At 36.3% G+C, this 27,517-nt stretch overlaps 1 protein-coding gene across 5 annotated transcripts in view; it reads right to left on the reverse strand.

Moving 5' to 3' along the window:
- Positions 1–27,517, reverse strand: part of ATP10B (ATPase phospholipid transporting 10B (putative)) — a 258,288-nt gene that overhangs the window by 34,450 nt on the left and 196,321 nt on the right. For all 5 annotated transcript variants that reach the window (XM_031953627.1, XM_031953626.1, XM_031953628.1 and 2 more), the window contains 8 exons: positions 25,554–25,681; positions 22,022–22,274; positions 19,443–19,666; positions 10,956–11,147; positions 7,902–8,496; positions 6,675–6,784; positions 5,116–5,242; positions 25–209 (listed from right to left, as the gene is read on the reverse strand). In XM_031953627.1, coding sequence (XP_031809487.1) covers positions 25–209; positions 5,116–5,242; positions 6,675–6,784; positions 7,902–8,496; positions 10,956–11,147; positions 19,443–19,666; positions 22,022–22,274; positions 25,554–25,681 — 1,814 coding nt within the window. The remainder of the gene's footprint in view (positions 1–24; positions 210–5,115; positions 5,243–6,674; positions 6,785–7,901; positions 8,497–10,955; positions 11,148–19,442; positions 19,667–22,021; positions 22,275–25,553; positions 25,682–27,517) is intronic.

A 27,517-nucleotide genomic window follows, 5' to 3' on the forward strand; every position in this document is an offset into this window, starting at 1 on the left:
AGCCAGGTTCTGGTCTGAACGCACCTGACTTTCTGTATTAATGGTATAAACAGTATCTGTTTGGTCCAAGAGTTTACAGGAATGTGCAATATTGACAGCTGTTTCCTGCTTGTCTCCTGTCAAGACCCAGATTCGGATCCCTGCTTCTCTCAATGCAGAAATGGTATCTGGCACACCCTCTTGCAGTCGATCTTCAATCCCAGTTGCTCCTGAGGAAGAAAAGAGACAAGATGGGTTACCTATTGGGGAAGAAAGCCAGGGATTTAATTCTTTAGGCATAATTATCCTGTTGAAATCCTGTTGGCCCTCTCAAATTGAAGACCTAAAGCAGAACTGTTGCTGCATTTAGGTTGTGGATAATGTGGCTGAAAAGAGGATACTAATTAGGCTGGGAGATTCCTTATTTTTTTGGTATTATCTTAAGCTCAGCTTCAATCCTAAATGAATATACAACAGAATACTGAACAGTGGCTAAATGATTCAACAATCAAACAAAATCTGCATTTAAATTGAGGCTTTTTTTTTTTAAAACCAAAGACTTGGATACTAATTTCACTTATTGCCCAGGCAGAGTCTTTTATTCTTTTTAATAATCCAAAATGACAACTCATTGGCAAAGGAATGATGCTAGGAGCATGCTGTATGGATAATTTCCTATTGCAGGATCTTTCACGAATGCAATAATAGCACAAGAATGAAGTTTTAAAGTGTGGCTATTTAATGGAGTCAGTGACAAGAAGAAATCTCTTCTTAGCCTCAGTTGTCTTCCAGCTACCTTGAGGGAGGAAAAAATTATTTCTTTGAGGAAATGTGTTACTTTGGATAACCAGTCCAAATGCAAAAGTAAACAACCATGTGAAAAATCATGGCTCCTGCTTCATTTTTCCCTCCAGGGATCAGACAGAAGGAGTGAGACGACTTTGAAGATGATATAGATTAAAGTAGGAAGTAGGTGGAGGAAGGGGGAAAGAACATTTATTTGTGTGAAGAAGAAAATGAAACTTTTTCACCAGGGAGACTGAAAGACCTTTCACCGCTAGATAAATTGACAAGTTCTGACAAGCTGTATTATCCCTTCTTTAGTCCTAGTTTATGGGGTCTTCACACTAAAGGCCTAGAAAATATCCCTTCTGAACTATTGCAGAGACCAGTTTTGAAAAATTAGGAAATATTATTGAAAGGTGTATAAGGTCTGGGGCTCTGAAAGAGGCCACCAGAGCAGAGTCATAAGTAGAAAGTGTTGTGCCCAGGGCAAATAGTATAATAAGTCCCCTCATTAGAGGGGTGGGGGACTAAACAAGAAAAAAGTTTGCTTCTGGGGAGGTTTCTTCAAGGCAGGGCAGAGAAAAGCATTCATGTCAATATGCCATCTGCTAGTTTTTTATTTTAATTAATTTTTATTCTTGCTAATTAGGTGCTAAGCTTTATTGTTTCTGCATAGCTAAAGTTCTTGAAGTGCTGTCAAAGCAACCTCTAAATCTGGCACCATTAAGTCAAGTCAAAAAGCATTTATTAAATGCCTACTATATGTGAGGCACTGTATTAAGCATTGGAGATAGAAATAAAGTTTTAAAAAAGCCTATTATCAAGGAATTCAAAGTCGAATGGAGGAGAGAAGTCAGACAACTATATACAAACATGGTGAAGTTGGCAATAATTTTGGAGGGAGGTGTAGGAAAGGTTTCTCTTAAAACTTTTTCTACTCATGATTCTTTTTTCGCCTGATAAAGTTTTATGTGATCCTGGTATATAGGAATATAAAAGAGGTATACAAATTTAATAAAAGATAATTTCATCACCCTCACATTCAGTTATATGAAGTTGCCACCTACAGTTTAAGAAATTTTATCTTATAGAAAGTGGGACTACAGCTGAGACTTATAGAGGAAGAAGGCAAAAGTTCCAGGTGTCAGTGAAATAGCCTGTGAAAATGATCAGAGTCTGCAAATTAAATGTGAATAAGATAAAGGGCCAATGTCACTAGGTTTCAGAAAACATGGAGAGCTGGTAGTGTAAGTAGACTGGAAGTTAGGAAAGGGCTAGATTAATAAGGGCTTTAAATACCAAACAGAGGTTTTTATAATTGATCTTGGAGGCAACAGGGAGGCACTGGAGTTGATTAAACAGAAGGTTACATATTTAGATCTGTGCTTTAGGAAGAAAATTTGACAGTTGAATGGAGTCTAATTTAAGGAGACCACTCAGTAAGATATTTGTAAAAGTCCAGGTATGAGGTGCGTCTACACCAAGGTGGTTGCTGTGTCCATGGAGAAAAGGGGACATAAATAAGAGATATTATGAAGGTCAAAATCAACAGGATTTGGTAATTGATTAGAAATGGAGCAAGTGAAGAGTCAAAGAGGACACTTAGATTGTGAGCCTGGGTGATTGGGAGGAAGATAGTACCCTCAAAAGTAATAGAGGAAATAGCAAGAGTGGAAGACTTTTTTTGTATAAAAGATAATGACTTCAGTTTTTTTTTTGTAATGTGGTAAGTTCAAGATGTCTATGAGACACAGATTAAGATGTCCAATAGACAAATGGAAATGTGAATGTGGTAGTCAGGAGAGAGTTTAGGGCTGAACAAAAAAAAAAAAATCTGCGAATCATCAACAGAGATAGTAGAATTCATGGAACCAGTCAGGTCACCAAGTGAAATAGTATGGAAGGTATAAAGGATTAGGAAATACCCATTGTTATTGATTAGTGGGTATGACATGGCTGAAGATCTAGCAAAGGATACTGAGAAAAAAGTATGCCACAGAAAGGAGGAAAAATAAGGGACAATTGGAATAAATGGATTGAGTGAAGCTTTTGTCAAGGATAGGGAAAGTATGGACATATTAGTAGGCAGTAGGGAAGCAGCCATAGACTGGGAGATTTTGAAGTGAGAGAGTGAGTATTGAGAGAGGGACCATCTGTTGGAGGAGGTGGTTTGGGATGAGATCGGATCAATTATGCATATAGAAGGGTTTGCTTTGGCAAGGAAAAGGACCACCTCTTCTTGTAAAATAAGAATAAAGAAGGAGAAAGTGGCAGAAGGCTTCAGAGTGATAGGTAAGGAGGAAGAGGGAAGAAACTCTGTGAATAGCCTTCATTGTGTTGCAAAGTTCTTAGCTAAGGTGATAGGGAGAATGAAGAAGGTTGAAAAGGTTTGGGAGAGTTCCTGTATAAATAGGATAGAATTAATTGGTGGGGGGGTATAAGAGGATTGCCTTGCTGTGGTGAGGACCCAGTATAGATGATGTAAAACACATTTTTGGTGGACTCAGTGTAGCTTTATGATTTTCTCCAGCTTCTTTCAGAAACATAGAGGTAGAATGAAAGACAATATATAATGGAAAAAATCCAAGGCTGAGGCTTTGCAGAGTTAGATAAGATAAGAGGTAAGGGACTACAGGTGAAGACTTGGTATGACTAAATATTTTATCAAGGGGTCAAGATTGGGAAAGAAGGAGAATGCAGCCAATGTAAAGTTGATGGCCTGGGAAAGAACTATGGGGTTAACAGAAGGATAAAGAACCAGTTTTCTTGCTTCAAGGCAGGCAAGAGATGGAATAGCAATGGACTGTGATAAAGCATAAGATAAAAGCATTTTAGTTTTATGAATACAGAAGTGAGGTACTCATCCAGAATTGTTAAGTGGCTTGTTGTTATAACTTTGAGACCTTGTCAGTGAGACAATCAAAAATCTTTGCACTTATACTCTCTGGGCAACTGTGCGTTATTCAGAGGTTCATTGATTTCACTCCCTCCTCCAACTTTGTTTGATAAATCCTACAATGATTTTATAATCTCAAGGTGATTTTTTTAAAGTAAGCGTTTTTTTTAAAACCTGATTCCAACCATGCAGTTAAGGTGGGATATTTATAGTTTCCCCTGATTGATAAAGGAAAAAAAACTCAGATTTGAAAAAGTTAAGATCATATAATTTAATCATAAAGCTCCTGGCTGAATCTCTCTCAAGTCTTTTAGACAATATAGAACTCAATTCTGCCTCTGAAAAAATGGAAGTTTTTGGAGAGCAGGAATGATTTCATTTTTGTATTTTGTCTCTAATTCCTAAGAGTGCTTGGTACATAATTGGCACTTAATAAATGCTTATTAACTGATTCCTAGAGCTGGTGTGATTTCTACTCTGCCTATCTTTAACACTCTACTTAGTGCTACAGACATATATTAAAGAAATGCTGAAGAAGCTTTGGGTCCTAAACAAACACTTGCCTTGTGTTTTATTAACTTCCCTTTGTTTCTTGATGTAATGGCAGTCTGAAAACTGGAATTTTAGTCCTGACTTTGTCATTGGCCTCTCTCATTTCTTTTAAGTTCCAACAATCCCACCTCCTCCAAGAAGTCTTTGCCAACTTCTCTTAATTCTAGTGTCTTCCTTCTGCTAGTTATTTCTTAATTATCATGTATATATCTTGCTTTAAATATATTTGTTTATACATTGTCTTTCTCAATAGACTGTAAGTTCCTTGAGGACAAGGGCTGTCTTTAATCTCTTTTTTGCTAGCACAGTGCCTGGCACATAGTAAACACTTAAATACTTCTTGAATGAATAATCTCTACCTAAGAATATTGAGGAAAATCAATATTCATGGTTCTTCATGTATGAAATAAGGCAGTTAGAGGATATGACTTCTTCAGACCAGCTTTGATATTTTGTGTTTTAAAGTCCCTTCCAGCTCCAGCATCATTGTTCGAAGGTGTCTCCGCTATGATCTTTTAGGTTCTATAGTCTCTTCCAGCTCTAGCATTCTATTTTCTTATATCTTTTATAGTGCTAACTTTCTATTATTCTATGAGTCCATAGAGACTCAGTCCAAGATAGGAAATAGATTGAGCTTTGAGGAAGAGGTGGACAGGATCCAAGTTTGCCTGGCTACACAAGTTATATAATATTCCCAGAGGGAATTCCTCAGAAAGCAAAATGAACCGAATTTGGATTGGTATTTGAGGTATTTCATTTGTGCCAAAGATTTGCAAAGGTCTCCCAGGGATGAGTTTTCAATTTATATCTATTTAAAGTCTTGTCGCTATCAGAGCCAAGAGCTTTCTTTACAACCACAATATTTCTTTTTTCTCATCTGATAATGATTTATTTTTAGTTACCCAGCAAGGTGAGTTGAGTCTCTAAATATTGGGCTGTCTGCATTAGTAGCTCATCTTGGTTGTCAAAGGATGCTTCAGCCTCATGGCGGAAATTGACCCACCTCTGAAAATCTTCTTCTTTTAAGACCTATAGGTCAAATAAGAAAAAGTTGTTTCCAAACTTCAGTTTAATAGACTCTAAACTGGACTGGTCTTGTGTACTAAATTCTCTCATGCTCACCTTTAAGCTTCACTGCAAAGTCAGATGAAAGTTTCCTTGACTTTCACATCCTAACACCTTCAAGAGTACTTTTCCTAGTTTCTTCTGTTGCTAATGTCCTCTCTGTGGTCATTTCTAATTTACCCTGTATATAAATGTACATAGCTGTTTGCAAGTTATCTCTCCCATTAGAATGTAAGCTCCTCAGAGGTACTATTTATTCCTGTCTTTGTATTCCCACCACTTAGTACAGTCTCTTGAATGTAGAAAGAATTTAATAAATATTTGTTAACTATTAATTTTACTCCACCAGATAGCCTCTCCTCCCAGTGGGATGTGACTTCTTCCTCTTCAGAACAATTATCTAGCTTTTTGCTTCTCATTTGGCACTTGCTAGGTGGTAGAGTGGACACAGTGCTGGATGTGGAGTCAGAAGACTCATTTTCCTGAGTTCAAATCTGATCTCAGACTTGTTTGTGTCACCCTGAATAAGCCACTGAACCCGTTTTCCCCTCAGTTATCTCATCTGGAAAATGAGTTGGAGAAGGAAATGGCAAATCATTTTAGAATTTTTGCCAAGAAAATCTCAAATGAGGTCACGAAGAAGCAGACATGACTGATAAATGAGTGAACAAGAAGACATTCAGCCTTGTGGATTAATTATTTGTCTTGTTTTATTCTTCTCCCCTTCTTCTTTCCTCTCCCCCTCTGCCTCTCCCCTTCCTGTCTCTCTTCCCCTTTCCCTCTCTGTCTTTCTCTCTTCCCCTCTCCCCTCCCTCTGTCCCATCTTCCCTGTCCTGCTTGAGTCATAAACTCCTTAAAGGGCAGGGACACTGCTTAATTTGTCTTTGTTGTTCCAACCTCTGGCACAGAGCAAATAACTTTAAATGACTGGTTAATTAATACTAGTCTCAAGTAGCTGAAGAAGTAAGGTATCTAGTCTGTGAGCAGATTACCAAAGATGATTATTAAACAGACTCATCCATCTTCATAGATTGTCTTTTGAACTATCTAAATGTAAAAATGACTTTCTATAAGCTGAGCACTACACCAATTATTTACTCGGTTTAATCAATAAGTACATTTTGAGTGCTTATTGTGTCCTCAACATAGTGCTAAGCACTGTGGAGGATATAGAAATCAAAGACTTAGGTCTTGGGACTTGATCTAGGTCTTAAAGGACAGACAGGATCTTAGTAAGCAGAGGGAAGGGGGATTTCCAAGGATTGAATAGTCAATCAGTGCCTCAGCTCTCTTTGAGCATCCCAAATAAAGAATAGTTGAAGGTACATCAAAGTCCTTTAGCTTTATGTTGTCTTGGTAATAGAATAAAACCAATGATCAGGAATATTCTTCTTACCTTCTTGGCGATGCAGAGTGTACGTAGCCCATCTTTTGCATACCAGTCAAGGTGTTTCTGAGTCTTGGCCCTGATTTTTCTCAGTTTCTTCTCTGCAATAGGGTCTTTTGCTATCAAACAGAAATTCCCAATATATAGTCAACTGAAAATTTTGGGAAATTTCTCACTTCCACAATTCAGACTTTGTGAAGATCATTGCAAACCTTTCCAACTGAAGAATTTCGTCAACTTCCTGCTTTCTGGAAATTGTCACCTCTTTGAACTAGCAGTAAGTGTCCTCTTAGGTCTTTACCTCTCCTGAATGCTGAGCCTCTGATGTGGTAGCCAATTGTCTTAAGTAAAAGATTAAGAATTAATATTCACTCCTCTTTCATGCTTAGCATCTGTCCCTGAGCCACAGTTGACTCTGCAGAGGAAAATAGGGCTGCCTCAGTAATTCTAAATGTTGTTTGGAATCTGCTATCCTAGGAGAAAATCAGTGTCATAGCTGATTACTTCCTGTTAGTAATAAAGACGGTGGCTGCATCATAATTAATGCTGTCTCACATTAGAGTCTGATATCAAGGGACTTTGAAGTACTTTGTTGGTTTCAAGAGAGTTTATGCAAATCTTTTTGAAGGAAGAAATTAGAAAGGGATTATTTCCATTTTATTGATGAGGATATTAAGGTGCAAGGAAGGGAAAAACACAAAGGTTTTCTGGGTGGGGAATAGAATCCTGGCAGCATTATATTATGTGCTTATAATTAGGAAACCAAGATTCTGGCTCTTTCGCTAACTGTGTGACCTTTATCAATTTGCTAAATTTGGGCCCCAAACAAAGGGATTAAATTTCATGACTTTTAAAGTCCCTTTTGTTCTTACAAAATCATAGTAATCTCTGCCTCCTGGCAGAGAAGTGATGGAAAGAACACTAAGTTCAAATACTTATTCTGATACTTCTTATGTTATTATACTCAGTGTGTTTCATATCAGTTTTCTCATACAATAATCCTTATACTATCTCTATTATCTGTTGTATGTGGTTCATTCTTATCCTTAATCAAGTAGGCTTCTTTTGGTCTTCCAGTTCCTTAATATTAATAATAATTATTCCAGTAATTTAATATTAATAATATTTAATAATAATATTAATGCTATTTAACATGATATTAATATTATAATTTAATATTGATGACCCATCAATAATTAATATCAGTTCATTAGTTTATATCAATAATTAATTTACCTTTGTCAGGGTCTTCCAGCAGATCCATTATGACTGAGTCAGCTCCCTTGGTGTAGACAATGATCTCACCAGTCAAGGGATGCCTTACAATCACTGACATCCTCTTCCTCACAGAGTCAAAACCCAGGGTGTAGAGGAGGTCAAAGGTGAGAAGTGTCCCCTGGGGCAGACGCACAGTCACTTGATCTGGGGTTCTGGATACCAGGGTAAAGTTGTAGGCCCCAGCAGCATGCACGAGGGCAGCTTCATCTGGGCTCTCAGCCTCATAACAAAATTCTGGCTCTGGTATCACTGAATCTAGTACATCTTCCAAGGAGGAGCTTCCAGCTCCCAAGATGTCCTGCTTGCCCATGACTTCTTCTCTGGAGCTGCTTTGGTAGCTAATACCTGTTGAATATCCACAGCTATTACTGGATAAGTCATCTTGCTCATCTGAATCTACAACTGTGGGGTTTGGTCCTAAACTTTCTCCAAGGTCAGACGGAGCAGTGGAAGAGAAGGACTGGCTGAGGCTGGAGAGTTTAAGCTTCTGGAACAGCTGGTGAATTTTCTCTAGGGAAGCTCCTAGAGATTTCATCTGTGGTGGGATGATGACCTTGACATTGAGAAGAAAAGCAGAATGTTACTTCTGTGGGGAAAAATAATAAAATCATCCACAGGCAAATTGAAGAATAAGACAGATTAAAAAAAATCTCTTTCCTCTAAGTTCTAATTCTGCTGGACAGTGTTACTGAGAGGTCAGTTTACCAGTAGCTATATTATTCAGGTCTATTTTTAGGTCAAATGATAGCATGACTAATGAACTGTTTGACCTGGAGAAGACACTTTCCCTTTCCCAACTTCAATTTTGTAATTTAGAAAATAAAGGTACTAACTTTTAAAATTACCTAAATATTAATGTTCTCTGATTCTCTATGCCCAAAGGCGATAGCCTTTCTCTTGGAAGATTTAAAAATTATAATACAAATATGGTATTTTTTCAATAATATTATTTATACCAATAAACTATCACCTCTGAGTCTGTTAATTCATCTGTAAAGTAAGGTCTAATGATATCTGCTTTATCTACCTCACAAGGTTTTGTGATGATCAAATAAGGTAATGCATGGGAAAATTCTTTATAAATTATAAGATGTTAAGAATGTTTAAGAATGGACTGAATGACTCAGGAATGTTGTAGATCAGATATGTTAAACATGTGGGTTTCATTGCTGTCCCAACCCTCTTAAATATAACCTGAACCAGATTAAAATATAATTGGGAAATATTTAACAAATTAAGTAAAAGTTCATAGATAAAAATACATAGTTGATATCAATATCTTTAAAAATTATAATACAAATATGGTATTTTTTCAATAATATTATTTATACCAATAACCTATCACTTCTCTGATGTGTAGTTTCCCCTCACCCCCCAAAAATTCTTATATTCTCATTAGAATGCATAACATAGATAGGGGAGTGAAGGACAGTGATGAATATTTTTGTTTAGAGATTTACAAGGATAATGAATGGCATCCTAGGGCAATAATAGATGATGTACCCTTTTCTGAGTAAAAATGGCAATATTACTTTAATTATGTTTCCCAAACTGGAAAATGGGAAACATATTATAGCAATATATGTGAAGTATCAAAACAACTGTCAAGAAGATGGCTGGAAAGTAAAGTGAAGCATAGTGGGAACCAACTTAGATGTAATGATTCATGTGAACTATTCATGGATAATTTAATAACTATCAAGCACTTATATATCAAGCACAACATATATATTATATATATATATATATATATATACACACACACACACACAAATAAGTAAAAAGTTAGAGAATATCATTGTAGGTGACATTCTTTAATAACTATTTGTTGAGTTGGGTCATATGTTGTTTTCTAGGTTAATGTGCACTCTGCAGGAATCCTCACAACAAAGCCACAGTATTTTTGAGTTTGACACTACTATTGTAGATGACATTGGCTCTTCTGGAAAGAATGGAATGAAATTATCTCAAAAATTCCTCCCAACCCCAACCTTTCAAGATTTTAGAAAAACATTTTATAAACGATAAAAAAATCTTGTAAATAATAAAGAGAAAGGATTGTTATAGTGTTCCTGAATCTCTGGTCTCTCTTAGATGAGCTTTGTTTCCAAACCATTCTGTCCTCTCTTTCTTTCCCCTTTCTGTACAAGCTCCTTGAGGGTAGGGATTATCTTATTTGTTTTTGTACGCTAAACATAGCACAGTGTCTAGCAAACACTAAACACTGAATAAATGCTTTGTCATTGTCATAAGTATTTTTCAATCATTAATGGGATTAGTCTTCTAAGCTTGATGCCTTTTTTTGCAGTTTGCCTTCTATGGGTTACCTAACCAGTCTTATAAAGTGAGCTAGAGTTATAGAATTATCAGTTTTAGGATTAGAAGGAACTTGAGAGAGTATTCCACAGACTTTTGGGCCATAAGGTCATAAATTGAGATTTGGAAGAAACTTCAGAACCATCAAATCCATCACCATCATTTCCTAGATGAAAAATTTGAGGCTGAATGAGAAATGACTAGTCCAGGGCCAAATTGCTTGAATTTAGGTCTTCCTGACTCCAAGCCCAGTACCCTCTCTATTGTACCACCAACCTGCCTAATCACAGAATGTGAGAAATTCGAGGAGGAGAAGGGATTAAACCATTTACATAGCACTTTTTATTTTCCAGGCACTATGCTAACTTTACAAATATGATCTCATTTGGTCCTCACAATAAACTTCTCATTATCCCCATAGCTGAAGAAAGATAGGTAAACAGATTAAATGGCTTATTCCCATAGTTATTAAATATTTGAGGCAGAATTTGAACTCTGATCTTCTTGACTCTAGGTCCAGCTGTATCACCAGCTGCCTCAAATTTAGATATCAACCCCTTCATTTTATATATGACTAAACAGAGGCAAAAGTGGCTTATAGAGATCACACAACTTAAAAGTGGGACTAAGATTCATTTCTTCTGACTCCCATTTAGGTTGTCTTTAAAGCTTTCCCACACTCTCATGACACCTTACCCGCTGCCTGGGTTCAGTTGATGTGGAGACCACGACAGAGTTGCAGATGGCCAGTGCAAGGAAGAAATCAGTGATAGAAGACCCTGTGGAGAGCGAAGGTTTGGTGACCTTGTGGGCTGTCAAAGTTTCCAGTTTCAAGGTGGCATCTTTCACCTTTGTCAAGAGACCTTGGTCTGGAGTTACATCCTTTTCCTGGAGAAAAACATTTGAGTGAGAATTCCTTCGGTAAATGGACTACAGGGAAAGGTGCTTACTGGCAAGGGTTTTTGCACTACTGGGGAAAAGCAAGCTTAGGATGTGAAAATTAAAATCTTTCTCTTGAGGTATTTCTGCTCCTAAATCTTCCAAACCAGATGCCCATTTTTACCATGATATATTCCTTCATTCTACAATTATTTTCTTAATGGTTCACTGTGCTAGGTATTAGACTTACCCTGCTCCCATCTCCCCAGGCATTAGGAATGAATCATAGAATTTCAGGACCACAGTGATGATCTAGGCTGACCCCTATTCCCCGCTTCAAACCCCCAAATCACACACTTGATAGGTGATCATCTATATTTTTCTTGAAAGCCTACTGGGAGAAGGAACTCACTATCCTTTGTTTCAAAAAGAACATCCCATTTGGAGGCAGCCAATTCCCTTTTTGGAATTTTTGGGCAACAAACATGTACTAAACTGGGTCTCATGTTATCATCTCAGCCTTCTCTTTCTTATATGACCTGTTGATTCCCATGAAGGGGAAAACATTGGTCAAAACCACAAAAGTACATTTGTCTAAATGATACACATGCCATTACTACTCTAGTTTATCATTACTTATTTAATTATTTAATATTACTATTCTCACTGTTAGGGAGGTCAGGCAACCAAGAGAGTACAGTCCCCCAAACTCAAAAAGGACATACCCAGGCACACTATCTTTTCCCTCCCAAACTCAAGATGAGCTATAGTTGTTGCTACATACTTTTAAAAATCAATTTTGTGTTATATAATAGGTAATTTAGTATAGTCTTTTCACCCTTCTAACCTGACAAAATGGCCTTTTAGGATCTTTCTAGCTCTAAGATATTCTAATTCGTTGTTTTTCCTTGTACCCTGAAGGATACTGAAAAGACCTTAAGAAGGCCTGAGTGGTTCCTCTGTGAGAGATTTGTGGAAAGACATGAATAAAAGTTACATAAGAGGAGAAGACATGAAGAGTTGGTACATCAGGGAAGGTAGTGCTCATGTGGATAAAATCATGGCTCCATTTAAATATAAATACTCTAACTTGGCAGCTTGATGGCACAGTGGTCCTGGAATCTGGAAGGCCTGAATTCAAATCTGGCCTGAGATACGAAGTATGAGATCCCTGGATCTGCCTTAGTCTCCTTAGTTTCCTTTTCTGTAAAATGGGGATGAAAATAGCAACTATCTCTTAGGGTTATGGTGACATTAAAAATAGGATATTTGCAAAGTGATTTGCAAGTCTTAAAGCGATATGCAAATGCTATTTATTTTAAACTGTATGGGACTAAAGAATTAGACTTTTAAAAATTTTAGGTACTACCTGTGTGATTAACCTGTCTTATTCTTAGTTTTCTTATCAATAAAAAAAGCTTAATACACCTTCCTCAAATGGTTATTGTGAAGATCAAATTTTAAAAATGTAAGTAAATTGCTTTGTGTAAACTTTAAAGCACTATGTTAATTGGTATTATTGTTTCTCTATTATCAATCAATAATCAACCAAAGAGCATTGTTAGGTAGCTCCTATATACCACATATTCTGTTAGGCACTGGAAATATAAAAACAAAAGTGAAGTGACCCTTTCCTTTAGGAACTATACTCTATTGAAAAAAACAAGATATATAGATATAAAAATATATAAAATAACTAAAATACAAGATAAATAGTCAGGGACTTGGGTTCTAGCAGTAAGATTGTGAGGAAAGCAAGATCAACATAACCCCTTTTTGATGCCTTTTATCAAGGGATGTAGGGATCCCATTTGCTTGAAGTTTATGCCAGAGAAGCATGATCTCTTCATATTTTACTGAGATGGAAAGGTTCTAAATATGGTCCTGGTGATAGATTTTTTCTTCAAGGACAAATCTTAATAAATGCATAGAGACTCATCTCTGAAAGGTTGCCTGGTTACTATTTTATATGATTAAAAAACCCAAACACAAACCATAGCAACATATGGAACCATCTATGAAGTTATGAAAAGGTTTAGATTATAATATCCTAGAATTAGAGTTAGAAGTACCCTCAGAGGCAATGCAGTACAATTTGTACTTTGAACCTCCTTAAGTTTGTTTACTGATATATTTAAAAAATTGTCAAAATTCATACAGGTGGTAAGTAAGCATCAGAAGTAGAATCTGAACTCGGGTCCTCTAACTCCATAGACAATGTGGTATGCCATGCTGCCTTCCATTTTAGGGCTTGGCAGGTTAGTGGGAGAAATTATTTTGAAGTATGGAATTTTTCCACTGTTAGTCACTATACTCCATCTTTTCCTAAAGTCAGTTGGTCTATTGTAATTGCTTTGTCATGTTCAGATAGCTACCAATATACCCAACTAAAATACTTTTTACTTTTGTTCTAAGACACAGGTTTAATGACTTTCATTGGGGAAAAGACTCCAGCACAAATGATAGGAGGGTCCTTTGAAAAACTGAACCTGGAGGCACCCTTTAGTTAAATTTTAGGAGTCCGGGTCTCAAGACCCTGGACAGCAATTCTGTAGCACATGTTCTTATGGCACTATGAATTGTCTTGGACAACTTTCCAGTGACATGAAGTAGTCTAATTGGAGACCTCAGAAGCTATTCAGTCTGATAGATAGACTAAAGAATTTGGGAAAAAAAAGAAATCATCATTATTACCAACATAGATAATTAACTAAATACTACATTAGGTCCTGGGTCAAGCTTTAGAAAGAACAATTATAAGCAGGCTAGGGAATCTTGTGCTCAAAGAGCCTACATTCTAATAGGGGAAGTCTAACATGTAAAAGGAAGGATAGGAAAGAGAATTATTAGCCTGGCATATAATTAGCACTATTGCTCTATGACTACTAGTTCTCTTCCAACTTACCTATGTAACAAAATAATTAATTTTGATATTTTTGTAGCTCCTGAGAACCACTGGTTTAAAGTCAACTTGTTGCTTGTAGGAAAAAGATTACACAGCAAGAGTTACAACTTAACTAAATTAATATTACCAGAATGTCTAAGAGCTTTAGGTGAATTCTGATGCCTTCGTATTTCCATTCTCATTACTGAACACAGAGACCACTTTTGAACTAGATTTGGCTCAGGAATTGGCCTTTTTTCCATTGTTCATATGGATTCGGCTTTTTATTGTAGAAGAAAAAGAAATCAGAATTTGGTCTTCTTTCTGAGATCCAGGAAGCTTCAGAAATTTTTGTCAAGGACTTTTCAGCAAGGCAAGGAAAGAAGTAAAATACACAAATAGGAGAAACATTTTACAGAAAATGGGGAGATATTTTATGTCAAAAGAACTCAATATTTTTTTCCTGGTCCTAATAAGAACTTATGGCAAGATTTATTAACAGCACTATCAGATTTGAGGTGATGATTAATACAGATGGTTTGGTAGCACAGATGGCTACCAATCTTTTTAATCCAATTCTTCTATTTGGTATTTAAATTCTTTCATAATCTGGTTCTAACTTATTTTTCCTGGCTGATTTTACAATGTTCACATTTACTTTATGTTCATGCCAAACTATAAGGCCTACTTAGCTTAACATTCCATCTCCTTTCTATTCTCTGTTTCTGGAATGCTCTCCCTTCTTTATCTCTACCCTCTGGAATCCCTAGTTCCCATTAAGGCTAAACTCAAGAGCCACCTCCTAACAGGAGCATTTCCTAATTTCCTGTTCCTTCCTGCTTTCTCTAACTCCCCACCCCACCCAAAGACTTCATATATATCTTGTATTTATTCAATTTATCTTGTTCTTGTTAGTTTCCCCCCACTTAAATGAAAGCCAAGTTTTTGAGATGGGTTTACTTTATTTTTGTTCAACTCCCAGAATAGTAGCTGTTATATTGTAGGCACCTAATAAATGCTTTATGTATTGGATCTGAAAGATTTTGGATTGTATCTAATTAAAAAAAACCCAATTAACAACAACAAGCAGTGGGTTTACAAAACTGGGAATGCCCTTTGTTTCTCCTTTTTATTCCCCATGTTGTAAGGAAGCTCTGGATGTCCCTGTGTTTTTCCGTGTGGGTGGAGAGCAGGGGAAGGAAGAGCAGACCACAGAAAAGGAATTTATTGAAAAGTAGGGCTGGTGCTAATATGAAAATTTTGTGGTCTGAATTTTTTTGGTCTGATGATTATGGAAAAGAATTTGCAAGACTGTTCAAATTAAACAAAGAAGGTCTATTCAGAACAAGAAATTGAAAAAAAAAATACAACAACAACAACAAAAAAACCCAATCCAAAGAGGCCTGGAAAAGGGCATTTTATTTTCTATGACAGTGCTTGTAAATATTGGTTTAATATCCTCTTGAAAGCATCAGGGCTTCAGTTCCCAAAGGCATGCATGCCAATAAAACTATAGCAATGCAATTAGAAGACACAACCTCAAGTTTCCTTGTTCTTTAGAGGAGAAAAGGGTAGTTAAAAAATAAAACTAAATGGAAAGCTTGTCAGAACAAGAGATGCCAGTAAACAGCCAATGAACAAGGTCTCTAGAAAGCAGTAATTGTTATATTTGTGGTCTGCCAACTTTAAAAGATGAACCGTGACTGAATACATTCTAAGATAAAGGAGAAGGAATCAAAGGATGAATGTCATCTATTGACTAAGATAAGGATAGACTCTAGTATAGTGAGTGGGAAGAAGGATCTAGATAGAAGAGAACAAGAAGCCTGATGTACCTGTTATGCCACAGTTCTCTTTTATTATCCTGACTCAGTTTCCCTAATTATCCTGACCCAGTCCTGACTCAATTTCCCTAATTGTTCTGCTTCAGTTTATAATTGTCTGATCAGTCCTGTGAAACCACCCCTCCCTCTTAATCAGAATATTTGATAAGGATAAAAGATCTTATGTTTTAGAATATCAGAATGCCTCCCAAGCTATCCAAATGTCAGATACTGTCTAATCAAGATGCCTCTCCCCATCTCCGGGATGCCTCCCCCTATTATGTCATCCCCATCTCTGGAGGCTCACCCTACCCTGTCAGAGTCCCGTTCCCACTCTCAGCACCCTGACTCTGCCCTTGCCTCAGTCTACTCCCTGAGTCTGAGCCATGTGTATATGGGTCATTGAGAACTCACATTGTTTGCTGGATTCTTGGAGATGATAGTCTCATTCAGCCCTGGGACCAAACCATAGATCCATTTGGTCCCAGTAAATCTTTCCCTTTTAAATAAATTATTAAATACTCTCTAATCTCTATCTTGCTTCAGTTTCTCCAGCATTACATACCTGGAGGTTTCACTACAATCACATTGATATCACCAAAGACTCAGTTTTCAACATCACCTTAAGGGTTTTATAGTGTACTTTCTTCATATTTCTTAGGTAGATAAATTTCTACAAGACTAGGATTGAGGGGGAGAAAGAACAACTAAAGTTTAAAGGGCCCCCCCAAGAGACCCATTTAGAAGTCCCCAGTAATGAGCATTGACCTCCAATCTAGCAATTCAAAATTCTGCCAATGCAATCAGGGATATTTGTGCAATGTTCTCAGAGGCCTTGAAGCCTTCGAATATTATATAAAACACTCAATTTGCATATCACACCACCTTCTTGAAGATAATCTTGAGCCTATAAAAAATTAAATCACTCATGGGGCTAGGTTCTGCTTGGAGAAAAAGGTCTTAATCACTTTTACCTCTTTTTTTCATAGAAATTTAACATTTGCATAGTACATTGGGCTTTTCAAAACACTTTCATATCCATTACCAGCCATCCTGGTTACTCTCTAACTATATTACTTCTCTTATCTCTGTGCTTTTGCATATATTGTCTCCTCCATCCCTTTTCACCTTAGCCTTTGTAGAATTCCTAGTATCTTTCAAAGATCAACTCAAGTACAATCTCCTACATGAAGCCTATCCCAAACACCCTATTTGTTAGGGTCTACCTCCTAAATTATTTTGCATATACTAATCTCTGTATTTGTTGTTTCCCCCAATAAATGTATGCTCCTTGAGGGAAATAGACTAATTCCTGTACTCAGGCATAGCCTCTGGACTGGATCTGTGATTCATCAGCACTTCCTTCACTAATGCAGATCAGTACCTTCTCTGCAATATATAATCTTACAGAGTTTATTGGGACACAGATAAATGAAGTGACTTGCTCAGGGTCACAAAAGCAGCATGTGGCAGAGAGAGGAATGAACCCAGAATTCCCTGACACATTGTAGGTGATTAATAAATGCTTGCTGAATGAATGGAAAATGTCCTGTCCTTTGAAATACATAGGATGGGTATTCTTATTTCATTTTACAGATAAGGAACCTTTTAAGACTCGAAATTGAAAAGTTATGTCCAGTAAGCCTCAATAGAGGAAGTTTCCTCTTGGGGGAGCTCCTTCTGCCAAAGCAAAAAACTGACAAATAAGCAGAGAGTTCCTTATCCACCCAGATGGACAGCAGAAGGGACATGCCAATAGGCAGGATTATCCTGACTGGTCTTCCAGTTCTTTTCCTATCATTCCATCTTGTCTTTCCATTATAAACATTAGCCAAGTGACTTCTGAATTGTGAAGGGGCTGGAGAGCTATGGTTTTATGGCGAATATTTTATTAAATCTACCTGTCCATCCAGCCAATTAGAGTTGAGTTTTGTGTGAGTCATTTATTGCTTCATTCTCTCTGCTTTGCCTTACTGAAAGAATTCGGTTAGAACCTGCCATTTAAAACTGCCTAGAGGCCAGGCTATGGTAAAGCAATTAAAACATTCTCTAGAGCCTTGGGAGAGTTGGTAAACGTGTTCTTTACCCTAGTGATTGATAAAAGCCTCAAATTAGAGCTATAGCTTGTTACAGCTGCCATGATAGGAATAAATGGATGATCTGTGAGAACAAAATGATGTGATGTGAAGAGGTAAGGGAATTTTATCTTCCTTTACAGTGGAAAATTCTCAGCCACATGGGAGATTGTGAAAGATAGTGGGCATGGTCTAAAAGACATGGAAACCAAACAAATCAGGAGAGATGTGGGGAAACTCTGGCAAATGACTCAGCATCTAAGTATTCTAATGGACAGAGTAGTGGATCTGTGAGTCCTGAATTGAAATCTGACCTCAGACATTTACCAGTTATGCAACCCTGGATAAATTGCTTATCAACTTTCACCTCAATTTCCTCATCTGTAAAATGGGGATAATAATAGCACTGACCTCACAGGGTGGTTGTAAAGCTCAAATAAAATGGTATTTGTTAAGTATGATGCAAACCTTAAAGAGGTACTTGGCTAGAAGAGATTTCTCCCTCCAGAGAACTTTCACAGGGTCTAATTAATACTTCTTTTGTGAATTAGCATATTTTAATATTGGAACTATTGTGTATGTCTAATTTTTGAGATGGCATGGTTACAAGGAAGATAGATGATTTGGTTTTGAGTTCCAGCTGTCATTTTATTACCTATGTGGCTTTGGGAAAGTCATAAGCTCTCTGGGTTCTCACATTTGTCACATGTAAAATAAATAATTTGGACTGGTGGTCTCTATGGTCCTTTACAATTCTTAAAAAAGTCTCAAACAAAAAAAGATTATTCCCTTCTAGACTAGTGTACACTGTGGAAGGTATGAGTAGTGAACAGATTTATTCTTCTCTGTATCTTCCTCAGTAGTCTTTCATGGGCACATTTGTGGAATAGATGCTCAACAATTCATTGATTGACTAAATAAATAAATAAATTCACAATTGTTTTCATTAAGTGTGTATTAACTATAGAGCAGTTCAATAGTCAATCAATTTTGTATTCACATAGAATAACTGGATAATCTGTAAACTGAAGGATTCAAGCTGATGCCTTTTTTCTTTAGTGATAGTCAGAAAAGGCATTCCTGAGCTGTGTGCGACATCTTTGTGTTCTTCTTTTGCTCCAAAAAGCCAGGGGTTCTCTCAACTGAATGATATTTGGTATTGCTTTTTGCCACTTTAACACAGCGTGAGTTTTGATTCAAAATTATGTTCTTTCTTTTAATTTCCATTGTTAGTTTTTTCTTCTTCTTTTTTTTTTCCTTTCTTCCTTCCTCTTCTTAATAGTTTTTTTTCCCTAGGAATGGTTTTTTAACTAGTTATCTTTTGGGTTTGTCTTCAGAAAACAATTTTAAATAGGTAGTTATGTAACTTCCACTGTTTAGTGTTATAATCTGCAGAACAAGGGCAACATTTATAACAGTATCATTTCTAAAATGTTGTTTCCTACTATCCTCCCAGATCAGTATTTCTCTCCACACCAGAGATGAATCTTCTAAAGCATGGAAAGAAAGAGATATGACTTACTATGGTACTGCTGAAGGCCACAGCAGACTGGGCACTGTCACATCTCCCCACGGACCTGTGTCGAGTATGACACTGGAAATGGGCACGGGCACTCTGGCTCCTCCTCAGGGGCTTGGCTCTTCCTGGGCATCTCACTGTATCAATACTTGATAAGGCCCCATACTGACATTTGGTCCAGTCATCGTCATCTGAATCTACTTCCTTCTGAGTCTCTAGACGTTTGGCTGCAAAGACAAGTGCCCTGTTGCTAACATAGTCAGAAATGTTCATTCTAGAAACATAGCAAATTAAGTCAATCATCCAGAACCTATGCTCTAGGACCTGGGACCTGAAACTGCAAAGTAATTAGTAGCAATAATTATAATAATAGTTAGCAATTAATAGCACTCTACCAATACCCCATTTTATTCTCACAACAACTTTGGAAGTACAGATAAAGAAAATGAGGTTGAAAGAAGCTGAGTGAGCTTTGTGAAGTTATACATCTACTAAGTATCTGAGGCTACATTTGAATACAGCTTCATGATGCCAGGTCCACTAATTGATAATAGGGACAGGGGAAAGAGGGAAGTAGTTCTGCCAAATGATGTTAAAAAAACTGATCCCTCCCCTCACCAACATCACCATAAGAATATTTAATGGTTTCACCAATAATATAGTATTATATGTAATATAATACATATCTATATCTAAATAATATAATGACATAGTACTAGTTTCCCCAATTTATTATTTTAAGGCTTATTGGATAGAGAACTGGCCTCAGAGCTAGGAAGATAAAGTTTTTAAGTCTGGCTGCTACTGCCTCGTGACTGTGTGTCCCTGAACAAGTCACAACTTCTTGAGGTATTAGAAATTTTTCTAAGATCATGATGTATTGACATAGGATATGTTGACTTGCATCAACAAAAGGAATTTTTTATTTGTGAGTTCCCATGAAATTACATATCCAGTTCCAATTGTTAGCAAAGCTTGACTATTTCCCCCCTAATTACATCCTGAGATAGATAATATAAGGATTATCACATTTGTTTTAGAAATGTAGAGATGGAGGTTGAGAGGAAAGTGATCTGTTCAAGGTCATACAGCCAGAGATTCAACTCCAAATTCAGTTATCTCTTCACTTAAACTTGATGCTTTTAGGTCCAAAGCTTAGAGGCAACTGATGATACATTAGACAACGTGCTGGACCTGGAATCATGAAGACCTCAAATGAAAAATGTTTCTTCAACTGTAAAATGCAGATAATAGCATGTATCTTGCAGGGTTGCTATAGAGGTCAAATGAGATAAAACATGTGAAGGTGTTTAGTTCAGGGCCTGGTACCTACTAAGCACTATATAAATGCTTATTCACTTTTCCTTTTCCCTTTCTCTTCCTCTTTTTCAAGGCTCCAAGATGCTTATGATATACTATCATTCTACTATCAGTGAGATAATAAATTAAACAGGAATTAACTTGCTAGCAATAATATCCTGTTTCCCCTTTCTCTGAATTCTCACAGTTTTGTACCTTTCCTATAGACACATCAACCTCCACCTTTTCTTGTAGTTCTTCTATATGTATTCTTATTTCTCCTAATCAGACTACAATCTCCATGAAGGTAAGAATGAGGTCTTATTCTTAGGATCATAAAATAATTGATTTAAACATGAAAGGCACCTTTGATGCCATCAAGTATAGCTCCCTCACATTACAGATGCTGATACTGAGGCACAAGGAGTTTAGCAGATTTGTCCAAAATAATGCTGTTTATCCTCTATGTATGGTTCCAGGAGAAAGTCCTCAGTTCAAATGGGACAGAAGTAACCATGTCTCATCTAACTGTTCTACCTAAGATCTTTCTTCAATTAGCTGTTGACAGCCTAAGAATTTGGAAAGCAGATTCTGCTACAATGAATTACCTCCATGGGAAGCAGTGGGATGGGTTGACAAGAAAAGAAGTTTTTTTTTTTTTTGGTAGGTATTCAAATTTGAACTCATTCTGACATTTTGATTGAATTGTGGAACTGTATTACAATTAGGATGTGTCTCCCATTCCAGTGTTAGTAAAATATGTGCCCTCATTACATATAAATAATGTAATACATATTACATTTTAGGTCCAAAGCTTAGAGGCAACTACATTAGACAACGTGCTGGACCTGGAATCATGAAGACCTCAAATGCAAAATGTTTCTTCACAACTGTAAAATGGAGATAATAGCATGTATCTTGCAGGGTTGCTATAGAGCTCAACTGATATTTGAGCTGTACATATCAATGCCCCAGGTAACAAAGAGTTGTTTTAAACATTTCAATAATGATAGGCCAAAGGTTTGCAGCTGAACACAATTAAAAAAACACACCCTATTAGCTTTGTAAGAATGAATATTTATAGTCAATATATGCCAAGATGAAAAACTCCCAAAGAGATCAAGCAATTTGACAACTGTCATTTGGCACGGGGAGAGAGTTCAGATAAGCCACCTTTGCTCATATCATTTTAAATATGCTAGACTTCTTTTTTTTTCTTTTTGCATTTTTCCTCTAGAAAAACAAAAGCTATAATGGAGTTCCTTTATTTTAGCACTTCTTACCATTTTCTTGGTGGGAAAATTCATTGCCCATAATGGTGCAACGCCGGAATACCATTTTGTTCTCTGTCAGAGTCCCAGTTTTGTCTGAGAAGATGTACTGAATCTGTCCCAAGTCTTCAGTGATGTTAAAGGCTCGGCACTGGATGGATAGATCAGCTTCTTCATCATACAAGTCAATGTCATTGTGTAAGAAGAAAACTTGACCAAGTTTCACCAATTCAATGGATACGTACAGAGAAATTGGGATCAGGATCTGAAAGGAAAACATGGCCTTTATGTAATAATTATTGTTCTTCCTTCTGCTACTTTTGCTAATAAAGGGATTTTAAATCAATGAAGAGATGGAATAGTGTTGTCATTATGATATGTAATTTTAGCTAAGAGGATACTCCTTATATATGGTGGTTTCAGTCCCACGATGCATTTTACTTTCTGCATCAGATATAGTATGTTTAGTAATAATCTCTTAATTTTCAGATCCAGTATTCTTTTCTCATTCCTCATCTATTTTGATTTCTCTGCACCATTTGAAACGATTAACTATTCTTTTCTCCTAGATATTCTCTTCTTTTTTATGTGTGATGATACTTTCTCTCTCAGTTCCCCTTTTTGTATCATTATTTACGTCTCATCCTGCTATGCATGGATTGCTCCCAGAACTGTCTTTGAGATTCTCTTTTCTTCTCTTTATAAACTATAATGTCTGACCAAGTTATTTCCTTATTCAGAAAACCATGCTGTTTATGACAAGAATAAATATCAATGTATCTGTATTTAAATCCTTCATAATCTGATTCCAATCTACTTTTCTAAGCTTTTTGAGTATTATTCTCAGGAATTATGTTTCAACCCAGCTGGCCTTCTGGCTGTTCTTCAAATATCATCTTCCACCTCCCATCTTTGTACTTTTACACTGACTGTCCCTTACACATAGAATGCCATCCTGCCTCTGAGAAGCCCTGCCTCAAGTACCATATCTCATATAAAATCTATCCTATTCCCTTTGATTGCTAGATTCTTATAATTTTCCTCCCAAACATCATTTTGTATATATTTTTAAATTTTTATTACTGAATACCTAGTCTCTCACAACATCCAATTGAATAAATACTCCTTGAGTGTAAAAACTACTTTATTTTTGTCTTTGTATCTGGCAAATAGTAGGTATTTAATAAGTACTTGTTGAATGAATGAATGAAAGGAGAATGATGCTCTCTCCCAACAACTGAAAATGGCTTTCATTGAAAGGAGACTCATGCAGGCCCTCCTCTTGAAGAACACTCCCAAACAGTAACTATATCTACTAGACAGAAGAAAATGACAAGAAAATGGTATATAAATATGGAAGAAAATTCTTTCCTTCCAAAATACATGGGGATCTTATGAAAATAATTCCTTTTATTAATTATATGTCATAGAACTATTTAAAAATCAGAATATGAAAAAAACCTTAGAGATTATCTGACTCAGTCCTATTTGTGGGAGAACAAAAAAGAAGTAATTTGCTCAACTAAGCTCATGTAACCTAGTAGTGGTAAAATTAAGCCAGGAACCAAGTCTCTGATATTCTTTTTATGATACCTTGTATTCTGTTCTCTTACACAATGGAAATAGTGATGAGAAAATCACATGATACTTTCCCCCCCTTTATATTAGTCCATTAATGATTGACTGAACTGATCCTCCACTTTACATAACCTTCAAGAACCCAGGATGATCTCTACTTCACAATAAGGTGTCCAACTAGGATTCTAGTAGAACTTTGGGGGCAAAATGCTTTTATATAAAGTATTTTCTTCCCCTAAATGTCACCAGCTTGGTAAGTATTTAGCTTTCTTGGAAAAGAATCTATGTGTGCAAAAATGTTTGTAGCAATCTTTTTTGTAGTGGCAAGCAACTGGAAACTGAATGGATGTCCATCAGTTTTGAAATAGCTAAATAAGTTATGATATATGAATGTAATAGGATATTATTGTTCTATAAGAAATGATCAGTAGGATGATTTCAAAAAGATCAAGAGACTTTCATGACGCTAAGTGTATTGGGTAGAACCAAGAGAATAGTGTACACAGCAACAACAAGAATATGTGATAATCAATTCTGATAGACATGGCTCTTTTCAACAATGAGGTAATTCAGGCCAATTCCAATAGACTTGTGATGGAGAGAGTCATTTGCATCCAGAAAGAGGACTATGGAGACTGAATGTGGAACACAAGATAGCATTTTCACTTTTCTTTTGTTGTTTGCTTTTTGATTTTTTTCCTCATTTTTTCCTTTTTGATCTGATTTTTCTTGTGCAGCATGATAAATGTGGAAATATGTATAGAAGAATTGCGTATTCCAAAATATATTGGATTGATATATAATCTAACATGTATTATATTACTTGCAGTCTAGGACAGTAAGTGGAGTGAAGAGAGGGAGAAAAATTTTGGAGCACAAAGTTTTGCAGGGATGAATGTCAAAAGCTATCTTTGCATATATTTTGAAAATAAAAAGCTATTATTAAATAATTAAATAAATAAATGTTTTAAAAAATTATTTCAGCCTTTTTGTCCTGAGGGCAGCAAAATATTGTGGAATGGGTACCTAGTAGCTTTAGGATTAGAGGAGATAGTTTAAATTCCACTTTTGATACTACTTATGTGATTCTGGGGAAGTCATCTCTAAAATGAAGAGATTGGTGTAAATCATGGATTCTTAACCTGGGGTCTGTGGGTAGATTTCATAAGGCCTATGACTTAGACTGGGAAAAAAATGACACCTTTTTTTCCCCCATTAACTTCTTTCTAACTGAAATTTAATATTTACATCAATTATTTAAAAACATTCTGAGAAGGAATCATTTGGCTTCACCAAGCTGCTAAAGGGGTCCAGGAAACCCACAAAGGTTAAGAATATCTGGACTAAATGGCCTCTGAGGTCTCTTCCATCTTAAAATCTATGATCCAATAAACTAGAGTGGCATTTATTTCATTTTAATAATGAAATGCTAATTACATATAATACCATATTCTTTTTACTTGGTCCAACAAGTATTTATTGAAAATTTTCTATGTACTTAGCCCTCTCCTAGGTACTCTGGGGAGATCTAAGAGAAACAGAAAGAAATTTTTAGCATATAATACAAGATTAATAAATACTTTCTGACTGACTATAAGGCACAGTTCTTATCTCTGAGGTGCTTAAAATTTGTTGAAGAAAAAAGATTAATACAAATTAAATTGATAACAATATCAATCTATGCAATTTCTCCAGGGAAAAATCTTTGAGCATACTTCCTTTGGGATCATATAGTTCTCAAACTAGCTATCCCATAGATAACTTAAACTCAACATGTCAAAAACTGACATCTTGTCTTGAAAAGTCTCCACCATTATGGACTTTTCTGTTACTATCAAGGGTACTATTATCTTCCCAGTCTATGTTAAAAATCAAGATGTTATCCTTGTCTCATTCTCTTCTTTGCTTCCAATATCCAATCTGTTGCCAACTTCTGTCAATTTAACCTTTGTAGCACCTTTTTTACCTGTAGCAGGATGATCATGGTAAGAAACATGTAGAATCCCTGAAGAGCAACTGGAGGGAAGCTTCCATTAGCATCTGGAACATCAAAGGGAGGAAGTCTTGAAAATTTCCCCTTCCAAATGCCATGACCTAAGAAGACATAAAATCAGAAGATAAGATAGAGCATCAACTTGGTACCAAACTATCAATTCCACTTGCATTTAATTTATCACAGAAATTGAAATTTGTTCCTTTTATAAAATGATCAGTTTTTCAATTGCTACACTATAGAATTGTGGACCCTATGGCAATTGCATTAACGGACTTATGAAAAAAACAAACTATAATGTGTTTTTTTCATAATCATCTCTTTGATGCCACTGAACAAAATATATGGTATATAAGAAAGAACACAGAAGATTTAATTTCTAGTCATAATTTTGCCATTAACAAGACTTGTAGCCTTAGCTGGACAACTCACTTCCCCTCTCCAGTCCTCAAGAAGGGGCTAAATTAGGTAATTTCTAAGTTTCCTTCCTGGTCTCTTGCGTGAGATTCTGTGATATAAAAACTTAAGAAACTTGGGACTTGATTGTCTGAGAAAATAGTTTAATTTTGTAGCATTTTCTTTTCACCTTCTTCTCTCTTAGTCTGCACTACAGGAACACTGGATTCTGCTCTTTTCTCCCTCCTTGCTTCCACTCCCTTACCCTATACAAACTGGACCCTGAGTTGAGTTTTGTGCTTATTTTTCCTGGAACCAGGATTTCACCTTCCTGATGATTTTCTGGGCCATGTTGTTTGTGTTTCACTACCATTCTCCTATTCCCTGAATCTTACCTTCCTTTGGACTTTGCCCCTTGGGCATTGGATTCTGAACCAGTTTCCATGCCATTTCTTCACCACCATTTCCAAATTATGTCACACAGTATATTCTTCCTTCTCTGTGTTTGAGCTCCCTTTCCTTTTACTTACTGTTTTTCCTCATTAGAAAATAAGCTCCTTGAAGAGTCAGAGAAGGGTTTGTTTGCTTATATTTGTATCCCTAGGACTTAGCACATTGGTACACAGTGAACACTAAATAAATCCTTTCTTTCATTTATCTATCTACCCATCCAATCCATCTATCTATCTATTGATCTATCCAGTATATTTAGTTATTACTTGGGAGTTTCTTTCAAGTTGAGGCTACCTCAATCTCATATCAGGTACTTTGAGAGCCAATTGGGCCAAGCAATTAGAAAAATGTGTTTTTCTTCCCCTAACATTTAAATAAGTGATTATGGGTCAAGTAAGAAGGACAGATGATAATTGCTATAGCAGGAGGGATGAGTCACAATAAGCTAGAATAGCTATGGAAAGCATGAAGGAGATGGGGATTATTAGACCTCAAAGGATGAAAAATACTTTTTAAAATTGAAAAGTTGGTGTGATATAGGACAATGCACTGGTCTAGGAATCAGACAATTGGGGTTTTCTACTCAATTCTGCTATTAACTACTTGTCTGACTTTAGGTGAGTAAGATAGGCTCTCTGGGCTTCAGTTGTTCATATGAAAATTGAGAGGAATGGATTAGGTTATTTCTAAGACATCTTTTAGCCTCAACTTTCTAAGACTCTATAAAGAAGGGAAAGCATCCTTGCAAAGAGAATCTAATTTTTCAAAATGCAAGTGAAAAAAAAATATATATGCATTTATTCAGTTGTTTCAGTCATGTCTAATTCTTCATAACCCTATTTGGGGTTTTCTTGGCAAAGATACTGCATGGGTTTGCTATTTCCTTCTCCAGCTCATTTTACAGAGGAGGTAATTGAGGCAAACAGGGTTCAGTAACTTACTTAGAACCACACAGGTGACAAGAATTTGAGGCCAAATTTGAAATCAGGAAGATGAGTTTTCCTGAATCCAGGTTCAATGCTTTATCCATATATGTGTACAGATATATGTACACTTAGACACATATACAAATATATTTGTCCTTATAT

The sequence above is a fragment of the Sarcophilus harrisii genome, chromosome 2 (genome assembly GCF_902635505.1).
Source record: "Sarcophilus harrisii chromosome 2, mSarHar1.11, whole genome shotgun sequence".
In the NCBI taxonomy this organism is placed as follows: Eukaryota; Metazoa; Chordata; class Mammalia; order Dasyuromorphia; family Dasyuridae; genus Sarcophilus; species Sarcophilus harrisii.